At 37.4% G+C, this 15,337-nt stretch overlaps 1 protein-coding gene across 2 annotated transcripts; it reads left to right on the forward strand.

Moving 5' to 3' along the window:
- The first annotated feature begins 2,329 nt into the window (after positions 1–2,329).
- On the forward strand, positions 2,330–4,606 carry LOC135437610 (N-acetylglucosamine-6-sulfatase-like). Of its 2 annotated transcripts, none has more exons than XM_064695592.1 (4): positions 2,330–2,837; positions 2,898–3,603; positions 3,652–4,301; positions 4,362–4,606. In XM_064695592.1, exons 1-4 carry the CDS (start codon positions 2,835–2,837, stop codon positions 4,503–4,505), a joined length of 1,503 nt encoding a protein of 500 aa, XP_064551662.1. In that variant the 5' UTR covers positions 2,330–2,834; the 3' UTR covers positions 4,506–4,606. The 2 variants fall into 2 exon arrangements, with proteins under 2 accessions (XP_064551662.1, XP_064551663.1); XM_064695593.1 differs by lacking the exon at positions 2,330–2,837 and having other exon boundaries at positions 2,900–3,021; positions 3,095–3,603.
- The last annotated feature ends 10,731 nt before the right edge of the window (positions 4,607–15,337 follow it).

Raw genomic sequence — 15,337 nt, forward strand, 5'->3', positions numbered from 1 at the left:
CAGGTAATAAGGGTTCAACATTCATTCAGCAATTCAAGCCCGAAATCATAAAAATGAAGGGCGCGCGTCAAACGCATGCAATTTAAAAAAAACTGTAAATGCACACACGCCAACGCTTAAGTAGGGCATACCAAAAATAAAGATATAAAAAGCAAGAATTTCGCATCGACATGGCAAATCCTTTCATTATTTTATATTACTCGTCCCTTAAAAAGGGAAGAACTACGTCCGACATTTGAGAAAAATTGAATTTGTGCGCATTGTTGCTTGTGCGGATATATACACTAACATACATTTAAACGTTCCCAAGACATAATGAAAGAGCATTGAGAGCACTGAGAGTAAGCCAAGGAGGTCTCCTGTAGTGTGAGAGAGATAAAAAAACAGCGATGCTATTCTATCGCACAAATCATCAGTATTTCTTATTCTCTGAACAAAAACGAAGTCGAGTTTGGACCAGTCGTCAAAAAAATAAGCATGATCCCATTCGATTACTTTATTCACTAACCAAATAACATATAGACTGGACAAACCGTACATTTGGTGGTGACAAGCGTTTTAAGTGCGGCTGGTCCAAAGTCGCCTTCGTTTTTGTTCGGGTTCGAGACATGCCCGCATGCTCTCACAGCAAGAGAGTAAGAATACATATGAACTGTGTCGTAGAACGGCATCGCTGTCTTTTTACTCGCTCACTCTAAAGGAAACTGCTTTGGCTTACTCTCTACCATATGATTTGTGCGATAGAACGGCATCGCTGTTTTTTTTATCTCGCTCCCACTATAGGAAACTGCTTTGGCTTACTCTCAGTGCTCTTTCAATTTGTCTATGTACAGTTTAAATGTTTGTGTCCGCACAAGCAATAATGCCCACAAATTCAATTTTTGTCAAAAGTTGGTGGCATTTCTTCCCTTTTGAGGGGACGAGTAATATGAAATAATGAAAGGGTTTGCCAAGTCGATGAGAAACTCTTTCATTTTAGCTCGTTCTTGTTCGAAAGGGTACCTAAGCGCTGGCATGTGTGCATTTAAAAGTTTTTGTACTTGCTATTCACGCATACTTGCATATTTTGTATATGAATAAATGCATTTATGCGCATGTGTGGCTGTTGACAATATTTTGGGATTTCTGAATTTCGAGCTCTACACACACACATACAGACAGAAATGTGTGTGAATGGGCAGATCATGGGCGTAAAATTTTAAAATATCATTGTTGGCACGCGTTTGACGCGTGCCCTTCTTTTTTATGATTTAGGGTTTGAATTGATGAATGAATGTTGACCCCTTATTACTTGCAGAAGGCCGTTGGGCCGAAAGGGTAAACTTTTGGCAAGCACCTGCACTTGCGTATGTACATGGGTCAAGTGCCCGATCACTTAAATAATTTTATGACCAGCGGATATTTGTGCAAAAATTAAAATCTTCAATTATATATTTATTGTATTAATGATTTTATTGAATTATCATATTCAAGTTATTCAATTCTAACCCTAAATCATAAAAAAAAGAAGGGCGCGCGTCAGACGCGTGCCAATAATGATATTTTAAAATTTTGCGCCCATGATCTGCCCATTCACACACATTTGTGTCTGTATGTGTGTGTGTAGAGCTCGAAATTCAGAAATCACAAAATATTGACAAATTTCCATCGGACAGGCAGGCGGGACCAACAGGCACACGTGCGCACAAATGCTTTTATTCATATACGAAATATGCAAGTATGCGTGAATAGCAAGTCCAAAAACTTTTAAATGCACACATGCCAACGCTTAGATACCCTTTCGAACAAGAACGAGCTAAAATGAAAGAATTTCGCATGGACTTGGCAAACCCTTTCATTATTTCATATTACTCGTCCCCTCAAAAGGAAAGAAATGCCACCAACTTTTGACAAAAATTGAATTTGTGGGCATTATTGCTTGTGCGGACACAAACATTTAAACGGTACATAGACAAATTGAAAGAGCACTGAGAGTAAGCCAAAGCAGTTTCCTGTAGTGGGAGCGAGATAAAAAACAGCGATGCCGTTCTATCGCACAAATCATATGGATGAGAGTATGCCAAAGCAGTTTCCTTTAGAGTGAGCGAGTAAAAAGACAGCGATGCCGTTCCACGACACAGGCCATATGGATTCTTACTCTCTTGCTGTGAGAGCATGCGGGCATGTCTCGAACCCGAACAAAAACGAAGGCGACTTTGGACCAGCCGCACTTAAAACGTTTGTCACCACCAAATGTACGGTTTGACCAGTCTATATGTTATTTGGTTAGAGCTATTATTCAACACTGAATCTTAGCAGTGGTTCAGTTCATGCGGGAACTAGTTGTGCAATGCACTTCTTTAATGAATATCATAAGATGTGTTTGAAATCAAATATTTTTGTTAAAAACTGGCTGTTCAATTCACTTTGAATTAATGCCTTAAGCTTCCTAAAACATTTAAGCGTGATTATCGTTGACAATAGATTTTTAGGCTTCAATAGCAAGGCTAATTTTTTACGGTGGCTTTGTATGGGGTTAGCTAAGAGGTTGGATGCACATTTATACAAATGTCTCGTTCTGATCGATTATTTAGGCCATTAATATTAGAATAATAAATGAATGGTAACATCTAATAAATTAACCCCATGGCTTCCAAATATTTAAAGCTAAAATTTAAAACACATGAATATAAACAGTAAATAGTTTATTATTTTACAATTCCGCTTAAAAATGTATTTGTTTGTGTATTATAAAAAATGCATTTATAAATGTGTGGACTCCGGAGCCATGTTCCGAAAATCAACGCTAAGTGACCTATGCTAATTTGACGCACGTAGAATAGCCAAAACATACAATGGTGAGTATAATTGAAATTTCTAATTTGCTTTGTTATGTTTCCTTTTTATTCCCAAAATAGATTAAGGTTCTCGTGAGAATTAGTTTTGTATTGTACTTTTACCATGCCTTTGGATTCATGCAAATATTGCCCGCACCAAATGTGCTTTTAGTACTGAGTGATGATCAAGATGTAGAACTACACGGTCTGTATCCACTTCAACAAACTTCGAAACTTTTGAGCAAGTATGGCACACAATTTACCAATGCCTTTACTAGTACGCCGATTTGTTGTCCCGCGCGAGCAAGCCTGTTAACTGGACAGTATGCGCACAACCATAGGACAATCAATAATTCATTAAGTGGTGGCTGCAATGGGCCTTACTGGCGTAAAATGTTCGAGCCACGCTCATTGCCTACGCTGTTACAGAAGCATGGGTATCAAACATTCTTTGCTGGAAAATATTTAAACCAATTTAAAGGCGCTGAAGTTCCGAACGGCTGGGATGAGTTTTATGGCCTTCACGGGAACTCGCGTTATTATAACTATACACTGCGTGAAAACACAAAAAATGTGAGCTTTACGGATATATATTTGACGGACCTGTTGAGGGACAAAGCGGCAGCATTTATTCGAAATTCGACAATGAATCATCATCCAAAACCATTTTTTGCAATGGTATCTCCACCAGCCGCTCACGCACCCTTCACACCAGCCCCGCGTCATGAAGGTGTATTTCCTCATGTACGAGCGTTGCGCACTCCTAGCTTTAACGCTCCCGATAAGAGTACGTATGTTGCGTTAATCTATATCCATGCTAATATTCTTTCCACAGATAAACATTGGTTGGTTAGATCAGCTCAACATTTGTCAAATGACTCGGTCTTCACAATAGATAAGTATTTTCAGAGGCGGTGGGAAACGCTGCTAGCGGTTGATGAAATGATGGTGACATTGATAACAGTGCTTAATGAAACCCAATGCCTTGAAAATACTTACATCATCTACACTTCGGATAATGGTTACCACTTGGGCCAATTTGCACAGCCTTTTGATAAACGACAACCTTATGATACTGACATCAAAGTGCCATTACTTATCCGTGGACCAGGCGTACCAGCTGGCCGCTTAATGGACATGGCTGTCAGTTTGGTAGATCTAACGCCTACCATACTGGAATGGGCCGGTTTGCCGGTCCCAAATTATATAGATGGTCGCTCTTTTAAAAGTGAGTTGTCACAGGTGCACCAGACAAATAAAAAGCAGCAATTTTCCAAACAACGCATATTGCTCATTGAGTATTGGGGTGAAGGTAATGATGATACATATAATCCGGCTTGCCCAGGAAATCGAACTGACCATTTAGCGCAATGCACTCCGGATGCAGATTGTCATTGTCAAGATTCATGGAACAATACATACACGTGTATTCGTGATTTTCGGTACAACCTCGATCGCATATATTGTGAGTTCCGGGATACTGAGGTAACTAAGTGGAATGCTAAAATGTCTAATACGAAACTTATACGTTATAATTACTTCTAGAATTTTCTTGAGGCATATGATTTGCACCAAGACCCCTATCAATTAAAAAATATCGTTTACGATCTACTTCCAATGGAACGAGCTCTATATGGACTTTTACTTCAAAACCTCACGAAATGTACTGGCAAAACGTGCAATATTTGATTTGTCGTTGTAGCTGTTGAAAATTAATCATGCGCATATTTTTCCAAATATAAGTCAATATCAACCAATTAAAATCAACTATTAAGTTGATCTGGCACGTAGCAGGTGCATTTTAAAATTCAAAAAAATTGTTCGGCTGAAATTGTGCTTGATGTACCCCTGGGTACGTATACCAAAATCGGCACAGCTATGAGATGTTACATATATAACTGAAGTTTCATAACACTACTCACTTTCGTAATTTTTCCATAATCTTTTTGATTACTTTCTTAGCAATGGTGCTATTCCATAAAAATCCCATTATTGGTATGGCTTAAAGTATGAGGCGATGACAACTACTTCGGTCGCGAATTTAATACACATAGAGCTAAGTAACTTTTATTTCAATATTTTTTAATCCTTTGGTGTTGCTTATTTCATTAAACAGATAAGACAATATAAACACTAAAATGAGTAACGCCCTTACATTTGCATGCGACGCACAATTTCTAGCCTGGCTTCCCATCTGGCTTTAACGACTTCAAACGACATGCTAGCCGACTGCTGTTCAGACGATCGAATGCCGAAGTCGAAGCTTGCTGATGCTGACACAAGCAACGAAGTTAGTCGCCAGCCTGCCTTCAGCAAAGCTGGTCGATGGTTCTTTGCGTCGCTTCGTTTTCGTATAAATATTTGCATCGACTTTAAAATACAGATTTTCTTCGGAGCCAATTTCAGTACACAACATGCATTCATATGTGAATACAAATTTGGTATAGGTCATGCATGATCAGCGCTAGAAAACTAACAACATTTATTTCTTTGCCAGCTAAAGCCAGAGCTTTGAATAACAACACATTCAAATATCCTATTATGTATGTACACTCACACATTCAAACATAATTGCTTGCACGGCCCTCATAGAGCCGAAGCTGAGGGTACATTCTATTCTTAGCTTTTCGCTCTTTCGGCTGTGAGAGCGCAATGATACTAATTTCGTTTTCGTTCTCAATTTTCAAAAAATCAAGGTGCATAGTAGCATTTTGTTGTATGGCGTAACTCATCTTAGTGTTTATATTGTCTTTGGTCTCATCTAGTCGAGCAAATACGACTAGAGCACTCTTATATTTAAAAAAATGAATGTTATAACTTTCCGAAAATTAGCTTTTGTGTTTGTTGGACTTGCCAAAGCTGCGACGTGCGAGAGCTGTTAAAACGACTAAATGCCCTCATTGTAGTTATTATAGTTATTTATTCTTAATTTCATTTGTTTTTATACCCGGAACCCATTGAAAATGTCTATGTAACAGGCAGAAGCAAACATCTCCGACCCCATAAAGAATATATACTCTTCATCAGCATCAATAGCCGAGTCGATCTAGCCATCTCCGTCTGTCCGTCCGTCCGTATGTATGAACGCAAGGATCTCAAAACTTATAACAGGTGGAACCTAGAGAAATTTTGAATGTAGGTCCTCCTAGTACCCGCGCATTACGAGTTTGTTTCTGATAATCGATAATTTGCCCTAGTCCAAGCAATCGATAAATATCGATATCGAATTCCTTTTTTTTGAGCAAAGAATCACGAAATGGGACACGGAGATTCTTTAATAGTATATTTATGTTATATATTAAGTATCTTTAGTTTTATGTATAAGTAAACATTATCTTTAATAACATCTTTGCTTCCTCACCGATCTTCACCGTTTTTAGCAGTAGATATTTTTGTGTTATTCATATGTTCGCAAAAAAATAATTGCATTAAATTACTTTTCAGTTTTTGTACCGATCTTGATAAAATTTCAGCAATAGAACTTGTTGTGCGTTCAAATATTCAAATATTCTTAAAAGATAATTAAAATTGTGGTTTAAAGTGGTGGATATACCTGAGTGAGTGTGGTATAAAATTAAATATACTTCAAATATATAAAGTATTCAAGAAGCTATACTTCAAATTTGGTGACTCTAGCTCTTAAAACCTAAGAGAGAGAAAAATTGCATTTCAATATCGATTGCTTGCAAGTTTTCAATTATTGAAAGCAAACTCGTAATGCACGGGCACTATAAGCAGTTGTGTAAATACATACGTACAGACAGACGGAGATGGCTAGATCGACTCGGGTATTGATGCTGATCAAGAATATATTTAATGGGCTTCGAGATGTTTTCTTCTGCCTGTTATATAAATTTTCACAAAAACACTACACCTTTCACCCATTTCAATGGGTTCTTGGTTCAACACTGCAGTCAAAAAATTTTGTAGGTTAAGTTCTATGTTTTGATCGATTGGCGTTAAATTTATTCACGTTAAGAAATTCAACTTTGGAAATAGGTCAAAAAATGCACAACTTTTTTGTTCACCATCCAATCGGCTTAAAGCTAATTTTAAATGTACATTATGAAAATGAATTTAGGCGTGTTTCACACTTCGTAAAGTCTATCTCTTTTTTGATTGGTAAATGGCTATATGATCGAAAGTTTTTTTGGCTCAAGATTCCCAACACGCGACTAAAATGGGTGGAAAATGTTGATTCAAATTTGAGTTGATCATCCGATAGATTTTTAAGTAATTTTCAAATATCTATGTAAAGTACATCTATGGACGTGGAGTTGAAAATAGTACGGGTAGAATTAAATTTAAAATAACGAGCGGATAATAGGCCGTTGTAAAAAATTAGTAACAACAAAGGAGATTCTTGCGAGGCCGGGATATACCAGCAAGTAAGTTCGATATGCCTTTTTTTTTGCGAACTTTGTCATTTCCAATGCTATAATATGTATTCTTTGCATTAAGTAGCCCGGTGGACTAAACGTCGGTACACAAAGTAAATATTTTTAAGGGATCCTAACCCCGTCAACACGAAATATTTTTTAATTTGTTTAATATGTGCAAGAAGAGCAATAATAACTTTCTAAGCCAGACTTTTACTTACCCTATTGATTGGGCCGCAACATAGACATTGGGCCATTAAATGCTTGATGTGGTTAGGTAAAACAAGCATGTTCCGCCCCATCGGCAGACTGTCTCGGCTTCGCACCAAATGTGGATGTAGTGTATGCTCTCTGCGGCAAACCCTGTACCTGTAGGACCTCCTCGGGGCTATTAGCGCTGTTGTAAGAAGTGTACGTTTTTATGACTGCCATAAAGGCGATAAGGCTTTGGAGGCTCCAAAAAACGTTTTGTTGTTATCGGAGTACATTTGTTGATGGCATCCTCGTCGGGAGATCTGAAGTAGCTTTTAAACGTATGTCACGTGTACTGAAGCATACAATGAAGCACGCATAGCCCAGGCTCGACCGTAGTTCTTGATGTCGAATGCCCTAGCGAAACCACATACTCGATGGAAGTTTATCGTGGTCTTGTCTAGAATTTCGAGTTTTGAAATTTAAAGGTCAGGTTCATCATTAATTGGTTCCACCATAGAGGGAGATGCGATGCGAAAGCAAACGAGTAAATAAACATTGGCACTGAAGCTTGCTACAAGTTGCTTGTTGAGCAAAAAATGAAACTCCTTGGGGTACTGAATGCATTGTGTATGTAACCGCTCTTGAACTTCGAATAGTTCAGTGCTGCCGATGTCTTTCAGAATCTAAAAATTAAGTTTCTGACGTTTACTGAATCGGTACACAAAGTCCATGACTCTTAGAGGTTTCCCGAACTCGGAGTAACGATACACTATACTGCACGTGGGAGGCAACTTTAATAAGTTGCGCTTGACAGGACAGATTGTGACAATTGTAGCCCTTCTGGGCCTAGGCACTTAAACTGGAGTTTCTGGATTGCGTGATTTTAGGGATTCTATTAGTCACGAAGGTTGTCTATTTGCCTGGTGGCCCTCAGAGCCAGGCTAGCAGTTTAGTAGATAGTATAGTATAGTTAAAAATTTAAAAAAAATGTTCTGTCAACATACAACTTTGGAAGGAGAGCTGTGTCTTAGGAGCGACTCTAGTTTTCGCCCTTAGCAAGTGGACTAAAACTACATGCAATGTATCAATACGAATGTATATAGATGCTCTTTAAGCGGCCTTACGTATCGCTAAAACCATAAAATTGCAATTTTGAATTGGACCCTTCTGGAAATGGGAATCCCAGTGAGAGTTAAAAAGCTTTCGAAGAATCGTTGCTATCCTTGAGGGCGTTGACTTGGCAAGAATGCATCTCATCCCGGCTTATGAACCATGTTTCGTGCATGAAGATTATAAGACGGACAACCCACCTCACGATTCGCGCAAGACTGCTTCATTTCGATGTCGAAGGGAGCCACGAGCAGTGTTTGCTTTCAAGATTTCTTTCTCCAAAAGTCAGCTTTTAGCTCGTAATGCAAAGCCGCCAGACCTGCCCAGCTTTGCGTAGCTCGTCAATGGCTCGGACAGTACCGTTTTTTATATCCTGAGCACATTGAAAATGGGTAAAAAGGGTATACTGTTTTTGTAAAAGTGTATGTAACAGGCAGAAACAAGCATCTCCGATCCCATAAAGTATATAAATGCTTGATCAGCAGCAATAGCTGAGTCGATCTAGCCATGTCCCTCCGTCCGCCTGTCAGTCCGTGTGTATAAACGCAAGGATATCAAAACCTATAAGAGCTAGAGACTTATAGGAAATTTGGAACGTAGGTCCTCCTTGTGCCCGCGCAGTACGAGTTTGCTTCCGATTATCGATAAATTGCCCGCTTCCAAGCAATCGATAAAAATCGAAATTCTGTTTTTTGGGCAAATCTCTTAGGTTTTTAGAGCTAGACTCATTAAACTTGACATGTAGATTCTAGAATAGTATATACAGATCAAGTTTTTTTTCATTTTCTAGCTATCGTTTCCACACGCCACCACCACATAGCTCTAAATCAAATACAAAAATTAATTGAAACTACCCATTAATTTAAGCCAACATTTTAATGACTTTTTTTTTTTATGAATATACGAATAATGTGTGCTTATATTGACACGTGTTTGCGGCAGCAAGTGCAAATTGCAAAAATTTCTGTAGACATAGACACACACACATTCGTATGCGTCTTTCTTAAATTCTTTAAACAGCATTGCAATTGCGATTGTATTGTTTTCTAGGCTGTGTGTAGGCTGCTGTTTTAATTCGCTTTTTATTGATTCAGAATGAATTGTTGGTAAAGCTGTCGAGTAGAGGCGGCTGCAAGTACTGCGGTTTTTTTTCGGGTTTGAGGAAAGTGTTTTTTCTTTTTATTTTTTTTAGTGCTAAAACAACGAGCTCGTAGCATGATCTGTATTTTGTGTTGGTAGAAGAGGGTTCACGGTATCCCTTAATCGGGAACTTCCGACTAGAGCTTCCTATTTGGTAGTTTATGCCATTGGGTATCATGAGCGAATATCAAGGGACATTTGGCTCAAGACTTAGATCGCCAGGAAGGATGCACCGTCCACACCTAAAGATACGGCGCTCATATTCATAAAGCAATGGGTATTCCAGGAGAGGAGTCCTTGGAATGGTTGTTTTTGGAGTCAACACGGATTTGACGATAAATTTTGGTAATGTTGCCATTGAAAACACTTCGAAATAGAATCATTTTAATACCCTGAACTCATTGAAAATGGGTAAAAAGGGTATAATGTATTTGTGCAAATGTATGTAACAGGCAGAAGGATGCATCTCCGACCCCATAAAGTGTATATATTCGTGGTCAGCATCAACAGCATCTCAGAACCTATAAGAGCTAGAGACTTGAAATTAGCTGTAGGTCCTCCTAGTCCACGCGCAGTACGAGTTTGTTTCCGATAATCGATAACTTACTCCATTTCCAAGCAGACGATAAAAATCGATATCGAAATCCTGTTTTTTGAGCAAATTGGGTAAATAATAAGAGCTAAAGTCACCAAACTTGATATGTTGCTTCTAGAATAGTATATATATATCATTATCTTCCATTTTATACCAATCGCCACCTCCCCGCTACCACCACAAAGCTATAAATTAAGTTAATAATCCAACCTGTATTGCCCACCAATTTAAGCCACAATTTATATGCAATTGACTTTTTGAGAATACACAATTCTATGGCACAATAAGATGTACTGTCGAAAATTTCATTAAGATCGGTTAAGAAACACAAAATTTATGTGCGTACGTTTTAGCAGCAGCTAGCGCGAATTCCAAGAATTTCTGTATACATGTACACACACACATTCATGCGCGACTGCTTTGAATTCTATCAACAGCATTGCAATTGCGATTGTATTGTTTTCTGCTATTTTAATTGGTTTTTTTCTCACTGATATTCATTTATTGGTGTGGCTGTTGAGTAGAGGCTGCGGAAAGTAGCTCGGTCAGTTACGAGTTCGAACCCTACCGAGGAAACTGTTTTTATATTTTTGGTTGAGTAGAGTCGGCAGCAAGTAATGCGGTCAGGTACGAGTTCAAACCCTGCCAAGGGCTTTTTTTTCAATTTATCTTTATTACTACTAAAGCAATTGAGCGCGTAGCGCGAGCTGCATTTGGTGTTGGAATAAGAGAGTTCAGTGTATCTCCTAGTCGGGAGCTCCGGACTCGAACCTCTTACTTGTTATAACTGAAACAGCTAATTGCTCGAGTTCGCCTTTAATTGAGTCAATTATATGCAGAGCATCTACAAAACTTGATAAGTTTTCAGCTTTACCATCGAAAGCTGGTATAAGCTTGTGCCATTGTGTTAGTTTTATTTTCTACTAGACTTGAATTTGCGTCGGATTCTGACCAATTGTCTCCTGCTACTTCGGGAAATGTTATTACCGCAGCAATGGTTAGATCGTGTATATCTTTTTCTTTTATGTCAGGATCAAAGTTACTATTCCTCCGTAAGATCTAATTCTTCTCAATCTGTCGACTCTAGTTGTTGACTAGTTTCGATCGTCAAAGGGGTATTCAGGATTGCCGGTATCGATATTTCCAAATTAACCTCCTCTTGACTGATACTAAATTTGATCGATATCTGATCAATAATTTAGATATATATGACCAATGTGCTTGATTAAGTCTTTCTCGGTTTTCATGTACTAGTGTTCGTGCTTCATTAAAGCATTATACTAGTATTGTGGCGTGTTTGTTAAGTTTTTCGGTGTGAATAGACCTGTTTTGACTTATACATTTGTAACATTTGTCAAAAGTACTTTTGAATTATTCTAGCATTCAATTAATGCCATTCCATATTTAATACTTAAATATGTTATTAATTTTGATTTTCGCACCATATTACTCTATGGTTTAGCATTCTGCCGAATGGGGAAACTCTTTCGTGCCTTGGACTAACCTTACAATTTGTTAACCTCTTAAGTATAGCCGATGTTGTTGCCAATGTACATCGAATATTGTAAAAATTTATATTAACATATATAAAAACGAAGTTATAAGTTTAAAAATAAAAAGACTTTATTTCACGAGAGTGAATTTGTATCAGTTTATTATGTTGAATATCTGGATTAAGACTGAAGAACAAAAATTGGCTTACGCTATATTTAAAGCTAACTTTTTGCAAAGGGACAGCAGCTCTCTGTTGGTCAGTTTTTGTTTATAAATGATTGTTGACAATATGTAAGCTTAGCTGCGGAAGGCATTCTGCTTTTATGATTTTTGCTGCTGTTAGCATTATTTGAATTCGGCTGCAGAAGGCATGCTATTGTTATGATTATTCAATTTGTAAACACACAGTGGGTTATACCACTAACCAAAGAACATATAGATGGGACATGCCGTGTTACCAAAGTGGACACAAAAATATCGGTGCATCTGGTCCAACGAGCGAGTAAGATATACATATGATGTCTTTTGATCGCTTACACTACAGGAAGCTGCTTTGGCTTACTCTCATCCACATGATTTGTGCGATAGAACGGCATCGCTGTTTATTTTTATCTCGCTCGCACTTACTCTCAGTGCTCTCAATGCTTTCTTTATGTCTAGGTACCGTTTAAATGTTTGTGTGTGTATGTGTCCGCACAAGCAAAAATGCCCACAAATTCCATTTTTGTCAAAAGTCGGTGGAATTTCTTCCCTTTTGAGGGGACGCGTAATATGAAATAATGAAAGTTTGGGTTTGCCAAGTCTATGCAAAATTCTTTAATTTTAGCTCGTTCTTGTTCGAAAGGGTACCTAAGCGTTGGCATGTATGCATTTAAAAGTTTTTGGACTTGCTATTCACGCATATTTGCATATTTTGTATATGAATAGAAGCATTTATGCGCTTGTGTGCCTGTTGGTTGCCTGCCTGCCTGTCCGATGAAAATTTGACAATTCAAACCCTAAATCATAAAAAGAAGATCGCGCGTCAGACGCGTGCCAATAATGATATTTTAAAATTTAAAATTTGTGTCTGTGTGTGTGTGTGTGTAGAGCTCGAAATTCAGAAATTCCAAAATATTGTCAATAAGATGTATACATTAAATGTTTATGTAGTGGTATAAAAATAAGTTTAAGGCCGATCGGACGAAAATTTAAATTTCTCCCACTTAAATTTTGACCTGCATTTACCATCAGAGACCGTTGTATTTTGCGAAAAATATCTACCGCGTTTCAAATTAATTTTCCTAAAGATCTTTGAAATCAATTTTGAAACTGATCGGACGGAAAGCAAATAACTTTCATACAATCGTTTTCCGCCAATTTACCACTGTTGCGGGTGGAATTTCCCAAATCGATGAAAAACTTTTTCATTAAACGCGTATGTAGAGCTTTGAAAATAAGTTTGAAGCAACTCGGACAAAACTTAAAAAATCTTTGAATCATATTACTACCAAGGAGTCTTGGATTCCGCGAAAAATGTGAAACACGTCCCAAATGTTTTTTCATATAGATCTTTGGATATGAATTTGAGCTTGAAACGTCACCCACCAAATCTTTGACCCCCTTTCCACCAAGGAGGAATGGATTATTCGAAAAGAGTGTAACACCCCTCAAATGAATTTGAACAAAGATCTTTGAAAATGAGTGAGGTCGATCGGATGGTAAACAAGCAAGTTTCATACAAACGTTTTTCGTTTTTGCGGGTGGAGCCCCCAGTGAAAATTTCAGCTTCCTAGCTCTTACGGTTTATCCAAAGACAATATGAACACTAAGATGAGTAACGCCCATACATTTACATGCGACGAAAAATTTCATGCCTGGCGTTTCATCTGGCGTTTGAGTTTTCGCACGACATGCCTGCCGACTGGCTATTCGTTCTCCAAAAGCCAGACGAACGAATGCCGAAGTCGCGGCTTGCTGATGCTGACACGAGCAACTAAGTTAGTCGCCAGCCTGCCTCCAGCAAAGCTGGTCGATGGTACTTTGCGTCGCTTCGTTTTCGAAGTACATTGAGCGAAAAGTTTTAAACTTACGATCGACGCAAAGTACTTCCGCTTATGAAATGCATGCTTTATTTAAATGATACATTACCCTAGGTACTAACTATAAACTGTGCACTAAATTTTAAGAATAAAATAATTTTTTAACAAGGCGCAACTTGTGCAATAACTATGTTAAAAAAAAATATCACACATACATTTATTTCAATTTTGTTTTTGGACAGTGTATGCTCGAGAGATGTTCTTGTTCAGCCAATGGCGTGAAAGCACCTATGTTTGTATGTGTGAATTATGCATGCATAACTATTTCAAAATATGTATATGTATATGTGTTGTTATTCACTGCCTTGGCTTTGGCTGGTGAAGAGATAAATTTAGTTTTCTAGCGCTGATCATGCACGACCTATTCCAAATTTGTATTCACATATGAATGCATGTTGTGTACAACACATTCAAATATGCTGTTATGTATGTATACTAACACACATACAAACATAATTGCTTGCACGGATCTGTGATCTGTGATTTTTGGGTAAGTTCCATGTTATAAGTATATTCGGTTCGATATAGTTAGTTTGTGTTATTAGATGTGTTTTTAAAAATCTGCAACTAGTGTTAGTCTGTTTTATTATACCTAATATGCATGGGTTAATAGTTAATTTTTTCTTGTCCGTCTTGTATAGGTTATTATTATGTGATTAGTATAAGTATTGTGTTTCGTCTTGTAAAATATTTTGATCATCGTCTGGGTAGGGTAGAATTTCGTATAATGGGGTTTTATTTATTTCCCTAGGAATGTGTGAAATAATCAAAATTTCATTCGTATCGGATCTAAGCCAAGTAGATGTTTTTATGTTAAGTAGCTTTTCGGAATTAACGTTTGTGAGATAGTCGTGTTTTAATAATTTTGGAATAAAAATTCCCAATCGAGTTAGTTGCATTCCCATTTCTAAATCTTCAATATATTCTCTTTCATCTTATTCTTTGTTTACTATTTCTTTTCCTTGGTTGACCGCTTCAATAACATGGTTGAGTTCCTACGAAATTAAGTAATCCTCTTACTTCTTTTTACTATTCGTATACCGTTTATTTCTCTTTGCAACTTTTCTGTTAAATATTGAATTTGTATTCTGTCTTTATATTTGTTTGACTGTAACATTAGTTTGTCATCTGAGTCTTCTGTCTTTGTTAAATTTATTATGAGACAATGGTGCTCGTAATTATCTGGTATGGCTATCATGCCTATTTTAAAGAGTAAGAATCCATTATTTGATTTAATAGGGTTGGTATCTATTAACTGGTTATTACTTCCTGGTAATAGTGTTGACATCATTAGTGCCAGAAAAATGAAAGTTATAGGTCCTGTTTTGGAATTTCGTCCTCCTGTAAATATTTGCTCTTATTTACTTTCTTTTGTTTTCGATAATTTGTTTTATAATGCTTAATTTTTCGACCTCTGTTAGTCTCTTCAAAATGATCTTCGTCAACTTGTTCTATTTTGCCAGTGGGTTTGTAAGGGTTAGGTAATTTACCGTAAATTATGGGTGCTTTCCTAAACTTTGTATTTAC

Source organism: Drosophila montana, unplaced genomic scaffold, assembly GCF_035044405.1.
Source record: "Drosophila montana isolate Dmon_TW-CO22-7 unplaced genomic scaffold, ASM3504440v1 contig_3831_1, whole genome shotgun sequence".
NCBI lineage: Eukaryota > Metazoa > Arthropoda > Insecta > Diptera > Drosophilidae > Drosophila > Drosophila montana.

What these genes read in the sequence shown, in the direction of transcription:
- LOC135437610 (XM_064695592.1), top strand. An exon ending in CTTTAACGCTCCCGATAAGA is followed by an intron (nt 3,604 to 3,651) that starts GTACGTATGTTG and finishes TTCTTTCCACAG; the next exon opens with ATAAACATTGGTTGGTTAGA. An exon ending in GTGAGTTCCGGGATACTGAG is followed by an intron (nt 4,302 to 4,361) that starts GTAACTAAGTGG and finishes AATTACTTCTAG; the next exon opens with AATTTTCTTGAGGCATATGA.